Source organism: Oncorhynchus mykiss, chromosome 12 (genome assembly GCF_057628025.1).
Source record: "Oncorhynchus mykiss isolate SJ-2025 chromosome 12, ASM5762802v1, whole genome shotgun sequence".
Lineage (NCBI taxonomy): Eukaryota > Metazoa > Chordata > Actinopteri > Salmoniformes > Salmonidae > Oncorhynchus > Oncorhynchus mykiss.
In genome coordinates this window covers 8,995,821-9,009,069 of record NC_143033.1, presented here as the reverse complement: position 1 = coordinate 9,009,069, position 13,249 = coordinate 8,995,821, and the positions used below count along the sequence as shown (strand labels likewise).

At 48.3% G+C, this 13,249-nt stretch overlaps 1 protein-coding gene across 6 annotated transcripts in view; it reads left to right on the top strand.

Moving 5' to 3' along the window:
* Window positions 1–13,249, top strand: part of ptpn13 (protein tyrosine phosphatase non-receptor type 13) — a 166,280-nt gene that overhangs the window by 99,297 nt on the left and 53,734 nt on the right. For all 6 annotated transcript variants that reach the window (XM_090191624.1, XM_090191627.1, XM_090191626.1 and 3 more), the window contains 4 exons: window positions 5,991–6,216; window positions 6,504–6,578; window positions 9,300–9,474; window positions 11,972–12,122. In XM_090191624.1, coding sequence (XP_090047750.1) covers window positions 5,991–6,216; window positions 6,504–6,578; window positions 9,300–9,474; window positions 11,972–12,122 — 627 coding nt within the window. The remainder of the gene's footprint in view (window positions 1–5,990; window positions 6,217–6,503; window positions 6,579–9,299; window positions 9,475–11,971; window positions 12,123–13,249) is intronic.

Sequence of the window (13,249 nt, the reverse complement as noted above, 5' to 3'; positions counted from 1 at the left end):
CTTTTACTATTTTCTACATTGTAGAATAATAGTAAAGACATCAAAACTATAAAATCACACATATGGACTCATAGTAACCAAAAAAGTATTGAACCAATCTAAATAGATTTTAGATTCTTCAAAGTAGCCACCCTTTGCCTTGACGACAGTTCTGTACACTCTTGGCATTCTCTCAACCAGCTTCATGAAGAATGCTTTTCCAACAGCTTTGAAGGAGTTCCCACATACTATGAGTATTTATTGTCTGCTTTTCTTTCACTCTGCGGTCCAACTCACCCCAAACCATCTCAATTGGGTTGAGGTCGGGCGATTGTGGAGGCCAGGTCATCTGATGCAGCACTCATCACTCTCCTTATTGGTCAAATAGCCTGAAGCCTTACACAGCCTGAAGTTGTGTTTGGTCATTGTCCTGTTGAAAAACAAATGATAGTCTCTCTAAGCGCAAACCAGATGGGATGGCGTATTGCTGCAGAATGCTGTGGTAGCCATGTCTTGAATTCTAACTAATTCACTGACAGTTTCACCTGCAAAGTACCATCACACCTCCTCCTCCATGCTTCACGGTGGGAACCACACATGCGGAGATCATCCATTCACCTACTTTGCGTCTCACAAAGTGGTTGGATTCAAAGATCTCAAATTTGGACTTATCAGACCGAAGGACATATTTCCACTGGTTGAATGTCCATTGCTCGTGTTTCTTGGCCCAAGCAAGTCTCTTTATTTTATTTTAGTAGTAGTTTCTTTACAGCAATTCGACTATGAATGCCTGATTCACGTGGTCTCCTCTGAACAGTTGATGTGTCTGTTACTTGAACTCTGAAAAATGTATTTGGGCTGCAATCTGAGGTGCAGTTAACTCTAATGAACCTATCCTCTGCAGCAGAGAACTGGTCTTCCTTTGTGGCGGTCCTCATGAGAGCCACTTTCATCAGAGCGCTTGATGATTTTTGCTACTTGAAGAAGCTTTCAAAGTACTTGACATTTTCCGTATTGACTGACTGAAAGTAATGCTGGACTGTCGTTTCTCTTTGCTTATTTGAGCTGTTCTTGCCGTAATATGGACTTGGTCTTTTACCAAATAAGCCTATCTTCTGTATCTAATATATTTTGACATGTTTAACACTGTTTTTTGCTTATTACACGATTCCATGTGTTATTTCATAGTTTTGATGTCTTCACTATTATTCTACAATGTAGAAAATAGTAAAATGTAAATCCTTGAATGAGTAGGTGTGTCCAAACTTTTGACTGGTATTGTAACTATTCAGACTCTTTACTCAGTACTTTGTTGAAGCACCTTTGGCAGCAATTACAGCCTTACGTCTTCTTTGGTTTAACGCTACAAGCTTGGCACACCTGTATTTGGGGAGTTTCTCATTCTTCATTCTTCTCTGCAGATCCCCTCAAGCTCTGTCAGGTTGGATGGGGAGCGTCGCTGCACAGGCTATTTTCAGGTCTCTCCAGAGATGTTCAAGTCCGGGCTCACCTGGTTCACCTGTTGGATGGTGAACCTTCGCCTCAGTCTGAGGTCTCTGGAGCAGGTTTTCATCAAGGATCTCTTTTGTACTTTGCTCTATTCATCTTTCCCTCGATCCTGACTAGTCTCCCAGTCCCTGCTAGTGAAAAACATCCCCACAGCATGATGCTGCCACTACCATGCTTCACCGTGGGGATGGTGCCAGGTGACCCTTGGCATTCAGGCCAAAGAGTTCTTTGGTCTGATGAAACCAAGATTGAATCTTGTTTCTCATGGTCAAACTCCAAGCAGGCTGTCATGTGCCTTTTTACTGAGCAGTGGCTTCCTTCTGGCCACTCGGCCATGAAGGCCTAATTGGTGGAGTGCTGCAAAGGTAGTTGTCCTTCTGGAAGGTACTCCCATCTCCACAGAGGAACTCTGAAGCTCTATCAGAGTGACTGTAGAGTTCTTGGTCACCTCCCTAACCAAGGCCCTTCTCCCCCGATTGCTCACTTCGGCCGGGCGGCCAGCTCTAGTAAGTCTTGGTGGTTCCAAACGTCTTACATTTAAGAATGATGGAGGCCACTGTTCTTGGGGACCTTCAATGCTGCAGACATTTTTTGGTAGCCTTCCCCAGATCTGTGCCTCGACACGATCCTGTCTCGGAGCGCTATGGACAATTCCTTCGACCTCATTGCTTGGTTTTTGCTCTGACATACCTGTCTATATAAGGTCCCACTGTTGACAGTGTGTGTGCCTTTCCAAATCATGTCCAATCAATTGAATTTACCACAGGTGGACTCCAACCAACTTGTAGAAACATCTCAAGGATGATCAATGAAAATAAGTTCCACCTGAGCTCAATGTCGAGTCTCAATACAATGGGTCTGAATACTTATGTAAATATGATTCGGTTTTTAATTTTTAATACATTTGCAAAAATTAAGAAACCGGTTTTCGCTTTGTCATTATGGGGTATTGTGTAGATTGCTGAGGATAATTTTTTATTTAATCCATTTCAGAATAAGGCTGTAACTTAACAAAATGTGGAAAAAGTCGAGGGGTCGGAATACTTTCCTGTGTGTGTGTGTGTGTGTGTGTGTGTGTGTGTATTCACGTGTTTATCTCTATCCATCATCTCTAAAACCAGTAACCGAATGTCCATAACGTTTTTAATGGAGCACGTTAAACTATCCAGTTTAACAGCAACGTCTTCTCTCCACGTTTTAGTTGCTTGGGGGATTTTAGGACAACTTTTAACTAAACCTTTTGTGGTGGAATACTGAAAGAAGGTGATACCCGTGACTAGCGACTGGCTAGCGTGGGAGCACAGTGTGATGATGATGAGAGAAGGTGATACCCGTGACTAGCGACTGGCTAGCGTGGGAGCACAGTGTGATGATGATGAGAGAAGGTGATACCCGTGACTAGCGACTGGCTAGCGTGGGAGCACAGTGTGATGGTGATGAGAGAAGGTGATACCCGTGACTAGCGACTGGCTAGCGTGGGAGCACAGTGTGATGATGATGAGAGAAGGTGATACCCGTGACTAGCGACTGGCTAGCGTGGGAGCACAGTGTGATGGTGATGAGAGAAGGTGATACCCGTGACTAGCGACTGGCTAGCGTGGGAGCACAGTGTGATGATGATGAGAGAAGGTGATACCCGTGACTAGCGACTGGCTAGCGTGGGAGCACAGTGTGATGATGAGAGAAGGTGATACCCGTGACTAGCGACTGGCTAGCGTGGGAGCACAGTGTGATGATGATGAGAGAAGGTGATACCCGTGACTAGCGACTGGCTAGCGTGGGAGCACAGTGTGATGATGATGAGAGAAGGTGATACCCGTGACTAGCGACTGGCTAGCGTGGGAGCACAGTGTGATGGTGATGAGAGAAGGTGATACCCGTGACTAGCGACTGGCTAGCGTGGGAGCACAGTGTGATGATGATGAGAGAAGGTGATACCCGTGACTAGCGACTGGCTAGCGTGGGAGCACAGTGTGATGGTGATGAGAGAAGGTGATACCCGTGACTAGCGACTGGCTAGCGTGGGAGCACAGTGTGATGATGATGAGAGAAGGTGATACCCGTGACTAGCGACTGGCTAGCGTGGGAGCACAGTGTGATGATGATGAGAGAAGGTGATACCCGTGACTAGCGACTGGCTAGCGTGGGAGCACAGTGTGATGATGAGAGAAGGTGATACCCGTGACTAGCGACTGGCTAGCGTGGGAGCACAGCGTGATGACTCAATCACCATTCATGGCACTGTTTGAATGACTGACCATCTGTGGGTTAACACAGTGGTCAAACACACCTGATCTGTAGCAATCTCAATGAAGAGACATTCCCACAGAAGTCATAGGCTCACTGAAGCCAGGAGAGTTGAAGACTGATTCAACTTGAATAGACAAAATGCATGTTACTGTGTGAATTAAATTGTCATGTTTGGATTGTTTCAAGCATTCAGAAAGAGCCTTGCATGTTGACATGTTTCATTGTAGTGTAAGTGGTATGTGATTACCGTTACAGAGACACTGTTATTCTGTTCATCGGAAGGCTGATAGTTCAGAGGACCGACACAGGGGTGCACCCTTATAATTTAGACCAGTTGTGATGACTATTTTTTTTTTATGCCTTTGTTTTAATGTTTTGGGCAAAGTGATGTTAATTAGACGATAGGAGATACTGGGTCATGTAAAGTGATGTTAATTAGATGATAGGAGATACTGGGCCATGTAAAGTGATGTTAATTAGATGATAGGAGATACTGGGCCATGTAAAGTGATGTTAATTAGACGATAGGAGATACTGGGTCATGTAAAGTGATGTTAATTAGACGATAGGAGATACTGGGCCATGTAAAGTGATGTTAATTAGACAATAGGAGATACTGGGTCATGTAAAGTGATGTTAATTAGACGATAGGAGATACTGGGTCATGTAAAGTGATGTTAATTAGACGATAGGAGATACTGGGCCATGTAAAGTGATGTTAATTAGATGATAGGAGATACTGGGCCATGTAAAGTGATGTTAATTAGATGATAAGAGATACTGGGTCATGTAAAGTGATGTTAATTAGACGATAGGAGATACTGGGTCATGTAAAGTGATGTTAATTAGATGATAGGAGATACTGGGCCATGTAAAGTGATGTTAATTAGACAATAGGAGATACTGGGTCATGTAAAGTGATGTTAATTAGACAATAGGAGATACTGGGTCATGTAAAGTGATGTTAATTAGACGATAGGAGATACTGGGTCATGTAAAGTGATGTTAATTAGATGATAGGAGATACTGGGCCATGTAAAGTGTTGTTAATTAGACGATAGGAGATACTGGGTCATGTAAAGTGATGTTAATTAGACGATAGGAGATACTGGGCCATGTAAAGTGATGTTAATTAGACGATAGGAGATACTGGGACATGCAAAGTGATGTTAATTAGACGAAAGGAGATACTGGGCCATGTAAAGTGATATTAATTAGACGATAAGAGATACTGGGCCATGTAAAGTGATGTTAATTAGATGATACTAGATACTGGGCCATGTAAAGTGATGTTAATTAGACAATAGGAGATACTGGGCCATGTAAAGTGATGTTAATTAGACAATAGGAGATACTGGGTCATGTAAAGTGATGTTAATTAGACGATAGGAGATACTGGGCCATGTAAAGTGATGTTAATTAGACAATAGGAGATACCGGGTCATGTAAAGTGATGTTAATTAGATGATAGGAGATACTGAGCCATGTAAAGTGATGTTAATTAGACAATAGGAGATACTGGGTCATGTAAAGTGATGTTAATTAGACGATAGGAGATACTGGGCCATGTAAAGTGATGTTAATTAGACGATAGGAGATACTGGGCCATGTAAAGTGTTGTTAATTAGACGATAAGAGATACTGGACCTAGGGTGCCTTAATCGACATTGACGGCGCCCGGGGAACACCAGGTGAGAGCTATGATCCCTTATTTAGTCACTTGTTAAATCCACTTTAATCAGTGTAGATGAAGGGGAGGAGACGGGGTTAAAGAAGGATTTTTAACCCCTGAGACGATTGAAACATGGCTTGTGTATGCCATTCAGAAGGTGAATGGGCAAGACAAAATATTTAGGTGTCTTTGAATGGGGTATGGTAGTAGGTACCAGGCGCACCGGTTTGTGTCAAGAACTGCAACGCTGCTGGGTTTTTCACGTTCAACAGTTTCCCGTGTGTATCAAGAATGGTCCACCGCCCAGCATCCCTGTAGAGTCCAAGCCCTGACGAAACAAGGATATTCGGAAGAGCAACTCAATATTAGGAAGGTGTTCTTGATGTTTTTGTACACTCCGGTGTATATGCTTGTCTAGGTCATGTAGAGTAAGTAATCATGGCAGTTCTATGCATCTTATCTCCATGTCCTCCCCATGCAGGCTGTATGAAGGGGCTGCACACACATGAATGTCTGCAATGTATAGTCTGGAATCCATCGTGTCCGTTCTGTTGTACATTTCAATCTGTTTTTCCCCCAGGCGACATGAGGGTGCAGCCGACGAGGGTCTGATGCTCCAGAGACGTGAGGAAGAGGTTCAGAGGCTCCAGGCTCACCTGGCTAACAGGCTGTCCAGGGCCTCCCTATACCCAGGGGACGACCCCCGAGCCAGCCTCTACACCGGGGATGAGCCCCTGGCACGCACCTCCATGCTGGACCTCCGGGACCCTCTCAATGCAACGCTACCGCACCACCGCAAACCTAAGGTAGCCTACCGCATAAGCAAACCTAAGGTAGCCTACCGCATAAGCAAACCTAAGGTAGCCTACCGCATAAGCAAACCTAAGGTAGCCTACCGCATAAGCAAACCTAAGGTAGCCTACCTACATCTCAGGCCTACACTTGATCTAAAACCAAAGCTGTCTCTTTGTGAAATGACTGCCTGTGTGATTTTTAGATGGGGAGAACAAGCAGGCCTAACATTTTTACAGCACGACACGGTGCAGTCTGTGTGTGTAACCTCTTGTTACTCTGTCTCTCGTTCCTATTGCAGAATTTCTTTGGTCCTGAATTTGTGAAGATGACCAGCGAGCCATGTGTTGCCTTGACGGTTCCCTCTTCAATAATGGTGAGACTCCTCAAGGTGTTTCAGATGGGGTACTTGTGGAGCAGACTGATTTTCTAGCCCGGTGGTTGTGTGAGTGAGGGTTATGTCAGTGTAGTGGAATACATCCTAACCTCTCCTCTAGCTCTGGGTTCAGACAGAAAGCTTTCAATTTTGAATCATTTATCTCTGCTTGATTGAGCTGGCCTGGCTACAATGGAACCAATGAAACCCTGCCTACCTAGAACCTCCAGGCATGCTCAATCAAACTCTCTCAAACTATAAAAATATAAATAAATAACCTGCTCTGGAGCGGAGAGATCCCAGGTCTGGTGGTCAGTGCAATGTACTGGCCCTCTGCGGGTGCAGGGCAATGTACTGGCCCTCTGCTGGGCAATGTACTGGCCCTCTGCTGGGCAATGTACTGGCCCTCTGCTGGGCAATGAACTGTCCCTCTGCTGGGCAATGTACTGTCCCTCTGCTGGGCAATGAACTGGCCCTCTGCTGGTACAGGGTAATGTACTGGCCCTCTGCTGGGCAATGTACTGGCCCTCTGCTGGGCAATGTACTGGCCCTCTGCTGGGCAATGTACTGGCCCTCTGCTGGTACAGGGCAATGTACTGGCCCTCTGCTGGTACAGGGTAATGTACTGGCCCTCTGCTGGGCAATGTACTGGCCCTCTGCTGGGCAATGTACTGGCCCTCTGCTGGTACAGGGCAATGTACTGGCCCTCTGCTGGTACAGGGCAATGTACTGGCCCTCTGCTGGTACAGGGCAATGTACTGGCCCTCTGCTGGTACAGGGCAATGTACTGGCCCTCTGCTGGTACAGGGCAATGTACTGGCCCTCTGCTGGTACAGGGCAATGTACTGGCCCTCTGCTGGTACAGGGCAATGTACTGGCCCTTTGCTGGTACAGGGCAATGTACTGGCCCTCTGCTGGTACAGGGCAATGTACTGGCCCTCTGCTGGTACAGGGCAATGTACTGGCCCTCTGCTGGTACAGGGCAATGTACTGGCCCTCTGCTGGTACAGGGCAATGTATTGGCCCTCTGCTGGTACAGGGCAATGTACTGGCCCTCTGCTGGTACAGGGCAATGTACTGGCCCTCTGCTGGTACAGGGCAATGTACTGGCCCTCTGCTGGTACAGGGCAATGTACTGGCCCTCTGCTGGTACAGGGCAATGTACTGGCCCTCTGCTGGTACAGGGCAATGTACTGGCCCTCTGCTGGTACAGGGCAATGTACTGGCCCTCTGCTGGTACAGGGCAATGTACTGGCCCTCTGCTGGTACAGGGCAATGTACTGGCCCTCTGCTGGTACAGGGCAATGTACTGGCCCTCTGCTGGTACAGGGCAATGTACTGGCCCTCTGCTGGTACAGGGCAATGTACTGGCCCTCTGCTGGTACAGGGCAATGTACTGGCCCTCTGCTGGTACAGGGCAATGTACTGGCCCTCTGCTGGTACAGGGCAATGTACTGGCCCTCTGCTGGTACAGGGCAATGTACTGGCCCTCTGCTGGTACAGGGCAATGTACTGGCCCTCTGCTGGGCAATGTACTGGCCCTCTGCTGGGCAATGTACTGGCCCTCTGCTGGGCAATGTACTGGCCCTCTGCTGGGCAATGTACTGGCCCTCTGCTGGGCAATGTACTGGCCCTCTGCTGGGCAATGTACTGGCCCTCTGCTGGGCAATGTACTGGCCCTCTGCTGGGCAATGTACTGGCCCTCTGCTGGGCAATGTACTGGCCCTCTGCTGGGCAATGTACTGGCCCTCTGCTGGGCAATGTACTGGCCCTCTGCTGGTACAGGGCAATGTACTGGCCCTCTGCTGGTACAGGGCAATGTACTGGCCCTCTGCTGGTACTGGGCAATGTACTGGCCCTCTGCTGGTACAGGGCAATGTACTGGCCCTCTGCTGGTACAGGGCAATGTACTGGCCCTCTGCTGGTACAGGGCAATGTACTGGCCCTCTGCTGGTACAGGGCAATGTACTGGCCCTCTGCTGGTACAGGGCAATGTACTGGCCCTCTGCTGGGCAATGTACTGGCCCTCTGCTGGTACTGGGCAATGTACTGGCCCTCTGCTGGTACAGGGCAATGTACTGGCCCTCTGCTGGTACAGGGCAATGCACTGGCCCTCTGCTGGTACAGCGCAATGCACTGGCCCTCTGCTGGTACAGGGCAATGTACTGGCCCTCTGCTGGTACAGGGCAATGTACTGGCCCTCTGCTGGGTAATGTACTGGCCCTCTGCTGGTACAGGGTAATGTACTGGCCCTCTGCTGGTAGAGGGTAATGTACTGGCTCTCTGCTGGTACAGGGCAATGTACTGGCCCTCTGCTGGGCAATGTACTGGCCCTCTGCTGGTACAGGGCAATGTACTGGCCCTCTGCTGGGCAATGTACTGGCCCTCTGCTGGTACAGAGCAATGAACTGGCCCTCTGCTGGTACAGGGCAATGTACTGGCCCTCTGCTGGTACAGGGCAATGTACTGGCCCTCTGCTGGTACAGGGCAATGTACTGGCCCTCTGCTGGTACAGGGCAATGTACTGGCCCTCTGCTGGTACAGGGCAATGTACTGGCCCTCTGCTGGGACAGGGCAATGAACTGGCCCTCTGCTGGTACAGGGCAATGTACTGGCCCTCTGCTGGTACAGGGCAATGTACTGGCCCGCTCCTGTCCCATATCTCACCCTAAATTACCCTTTTCTATCTCTCTCCTGTCCCGTGTCATCTCTCTCCCCCAGAACAAGCGTGGGAAGCTGGATGAGGTCCAGAGGAAGGTGGGGGTGGTCCTGCTGACCGGCCAGAAGCTGGAGCTGAGCTGTGACATCAAGGCTGTGTGTAAGGATGTGTTGGACATGGTGGTGGCTCACATTGGACTGGTGGAGCACCACCTCTTCGGCCTGGCCTGCCTCACAGGTATTGTGTGTGTGTGTGTGTCAGGGGCCGACTGGGACAAGAATTCGGCCATGACATCTTAACCAGCCCACATCACTGCATGTGGCGGCAACTTTTCCCGCAGTTGCATTTTGAAATGTTACATGATCAGAACGTGTTTTTCTCTCGAGCGCATGCGGGGAGAGTAGAGGCTCGCTCATTACAGCAGCAGGCGAAGTCATAGGCTGGAAAGACACTTCCATTACAGAAATCATGGAGGATAATGCACTTTACTGTTCGAACAAATCATGGAGGATAATGCACTTTACTGTTCGAACAAATCATGGAGGATAATGCACTTTACTGTTCGAACAAATCATGGAGGATAATGCACTTTACAGTTCGAACAAATCATGGAGGATAATGCACTTTACTGTTAGAACAAATCATGGAGGATAATGCACTTTACTGTTCGAACAAATCATGGAGGATAATGCACTTTACTGTTTGAACAAATCATGCTTTTGAGCCCCTCCCAACAAAACTATGTTTTGAGTGAGGTGACGACATAGAATGTGCTCTTTCTACATTTATAGGCAACCTTATCGTTTTTCATGATCTTGGCTGTCTAACTGATGAGTCGGAGCAGCTCTCTTTGCTGATTCTGCTTTTGACTTTGCATGTGAGTTTATGTGATCTTAGACTGCGCTATCAGAAAACCGGTCCTGCCCATCTTGGTAGAGGGGTCAGCCAAAGTATCATTATAGATTAGTAGAACCTTAGTAATTTCTATTTTGTGCATATCAATTTCGACCAGCCCACTCAACAAAAAAATGGGCCAGCCCATCATATGACCAATCTGCTCCTGCTGGGTGTGTGCTCTTCTGCCCTCCTACTGTCCCGTGTAAACCAAAATCCAGACACTTGTTGATTTTCCTGGCTGCTTTCTGACTGCAAGTGTCTTAGTTATTTTCAGTGTGTCTGTGCAAGTGTCCAGCTCATGCTAACTTATTCCTATGTTATCGCTCTCTCTCGCTCTCCCCACTCCTCCTTGCCTCCCCCTCTTCCCCCTCCTCCCTCCCTGCTGCATTGCTCCCTCCCTCTACTTCCTCCTCTCTCCTCCCTCCCTGCTGCATTGCTCCCTCCCTCTCCTCCCTCCCTCTACTTCCTCCTCTTTCTCTCTCCTCCCTCCCTGCTGCATTGCTCCCTCCCTCTCCTCCCTCCCTCTACTTCCTCCTCTCTCCTCCCTCCCTCTCCTCCCTCCCTGCTGCATTGCTCCCTCCCTCTACTTCCTCCTCTCTCCTCCCTCCCTGCTGCATTGCTCCCTCCCTCTACTTCTTCCTCTCTCCTCCCTCCCTCTCCTCCCTCCCTGCTGCATTGCTCCCTCCCTCTACTTCCTCCTCTCTCCTCCCTCCCTGCTGCATTGCTCCCTCCCTCTACTTCTTCCTCTCTCCTCCCTCCCTGCTGCATTGCTCCCTCCCTCTACTTCTTCCTCTCTCCTCCCTCCCTGCTGCATTGCTCTCTCCCTCTACTTCTTCCTCTCTCCTCCCTCCCTGCTGCATTGCTCTCTCCCTCTACTTCTTCCTCTCTCCACCCTCCCTGCTGCATTGCTCTCTCCCTCTACTTCTTCCTCTCTCCTTCCTCTCTGCTGCATTGCTCCCTCCCTCTACTTCCTCCTCTCTCCTCTCCCTCTCTGCTGCATTGCTCCCTCTACTTCCTCCTCTCTCCTCCCTCCCTGCTGCATTGCTCTCTCCCTCTACTTCTTCCCTTCTCCTTCCTCTCTGCTGCATTGCTCCCTCCCTCTACTTCCTCCTCTCTCCTCCCTCTCTGCTGCATTGCTCTCTCCCTCTACTTCCTCCTCTCTCCTCCCTCCCTGCTGCATTGCTCTCTCCCTCTACTTCTTCCTCTCTCCCTCCTCTCTGCTGCATTGCTCCCTCCCTCTACTTCCTCCTCTCTCCTCCCTCCCTGCTGCATTGCTCTCTCCCTCTACTTCTTCCTCTCTCCACCCTCCCTGCTGCATTGCTCTCTCCCTCTACTTCTTCCTCTCCTTCCTCTCTGCTGCATTGCTCCCTCCCTCTACTTCCTCCTCTCTCCTCTCCCTCTCTGCTGCATTGCTCCCTCTACTTCCTCCTCTCTCCTCCCTCCCTGCTGCATTGCTCTCTCCCTCTACTTCTTCCCTTCTCCTTCCTCTCTGCTGCATTGCTCCCTCCCTCTACTTCCTCCTCTCTCCTCCCTCTCTGCTGCATTGCTCTCTCCCTCTACTTCCTCCTCTCTCCTCCCTCCCTGCTGCATTGCTCTCTCCCTCTACTTCTTCCTCTCTCCCTCCTCTCTGCTGCATTGCTCCCTCCCTCTACTTCCTCCTCTCTCCTCCCTCCCTGCTGCATTGCTCCCTCCCTCTACTTCCTCCTCTCTCCTCCCTCCCTGCTGCATTGCTCACTCCCTCTACTTCCTCCTCTCCCTCTCTCATCCCTTACTGCTGCATCCCTCCCTCCCTCTCCCTCCCTCTCTCCCTCTCTCCCTCCGTGTCTCTTTTATCTAGACAATGAGTTCTTCTTCATTGATCCCGATGCCAAGCTGTCCAAAGTTGCTCCTGAGGGGTGGAAAGAAGAACCCAAGAAGAAGAAACCAGACATCCAGTTTAACCTATTCCTACGCATCAAGTTCTTTCTGGATGATGTCAACCTCATACAGTAAGACCATGGGGCTATTCATCTTCTCAGAGTATGAGTGATGATCTAGGAGCAGTTTGCTATTTTAGATAATATTGACTACGAAGACATGGAGAGAAGGGGACCTGATTCCCCATTCTTACTCCGGGACAAGCCCTGTCCTCCATAAAGTAAGACAATGGAAACATGTCTGCCCACTTCCTGTCAGTGGAGCTCAGGCCCTTATTCATGAAGCATCTCAGAATAGAAATGCTTATCTAGGATCGCTTTTGTCTTTCTTGGTAGAGTTGGTAGAGCATGACGCTTGCAACGTCAGGATAGTGGGTTCGATTCCCTTGAACAACCACATGTAAAATGTATGCACGCATGACTGTAATTCGCTTTGGATAAAATAGGCTGCTAAATGGTGCATATATACAGTACCAGTCAAAAGGTTTGGACACATCTACTCAATTGTTTTCCTTTATTTTTATTATTTTCTACATTGTGGAATAATAGTGAAGACATCAAAACTATGAAATAAGACGCATGTAATCAGAAGTGTTAAACAAATCAAAATATATTTGAGATTCTTCAAAGTAGCCGCCTTGAGAGCTTTGCACACTCTTGGCATTCTCTCAACCAGCTTCATGAGGTAGTCACCTGGAATACATTTCAATTAACAGGTGTGCTTTGTTAAAAGTTAATTTGTGGAATTTCTTTCCTTCATGCGTTTGAGCCAATCAGTTGTGTTGTGATGAGGTAGGGGTGGTATACAAAAGATAGCCCTATTTGGTAAAAGACCAAGTCCATATTATGGCAAGAACAGCTCAAATAAGTAATGGACTGTCGTTTCTCTTTGCTTAAAGACATAAAGGTCAAGTCAATCAGTAAAATTTCAAGAACTTTGAAAGTTTCTTGAAGTGCAGTCGGGGGGAAAAAATCAGGCTCTGTGATGAAACTAGCTCTCATGAGGACCACCCCAGGAAAGGAAGACCCAGAGTTACCTCTGCTGCAGAGGATAAGTGCGTTAGAGATACCAGCCTCAGAAATTGCAGCCCAAATAAATGCTTCGGAGTTCAAGTAACAGACACATCTCAACATCAACTGTTCAGAGGAGACTGCGTGAATCAGGCCTTCGTGGTTGAATTTCTGCAAAGAAACCACTA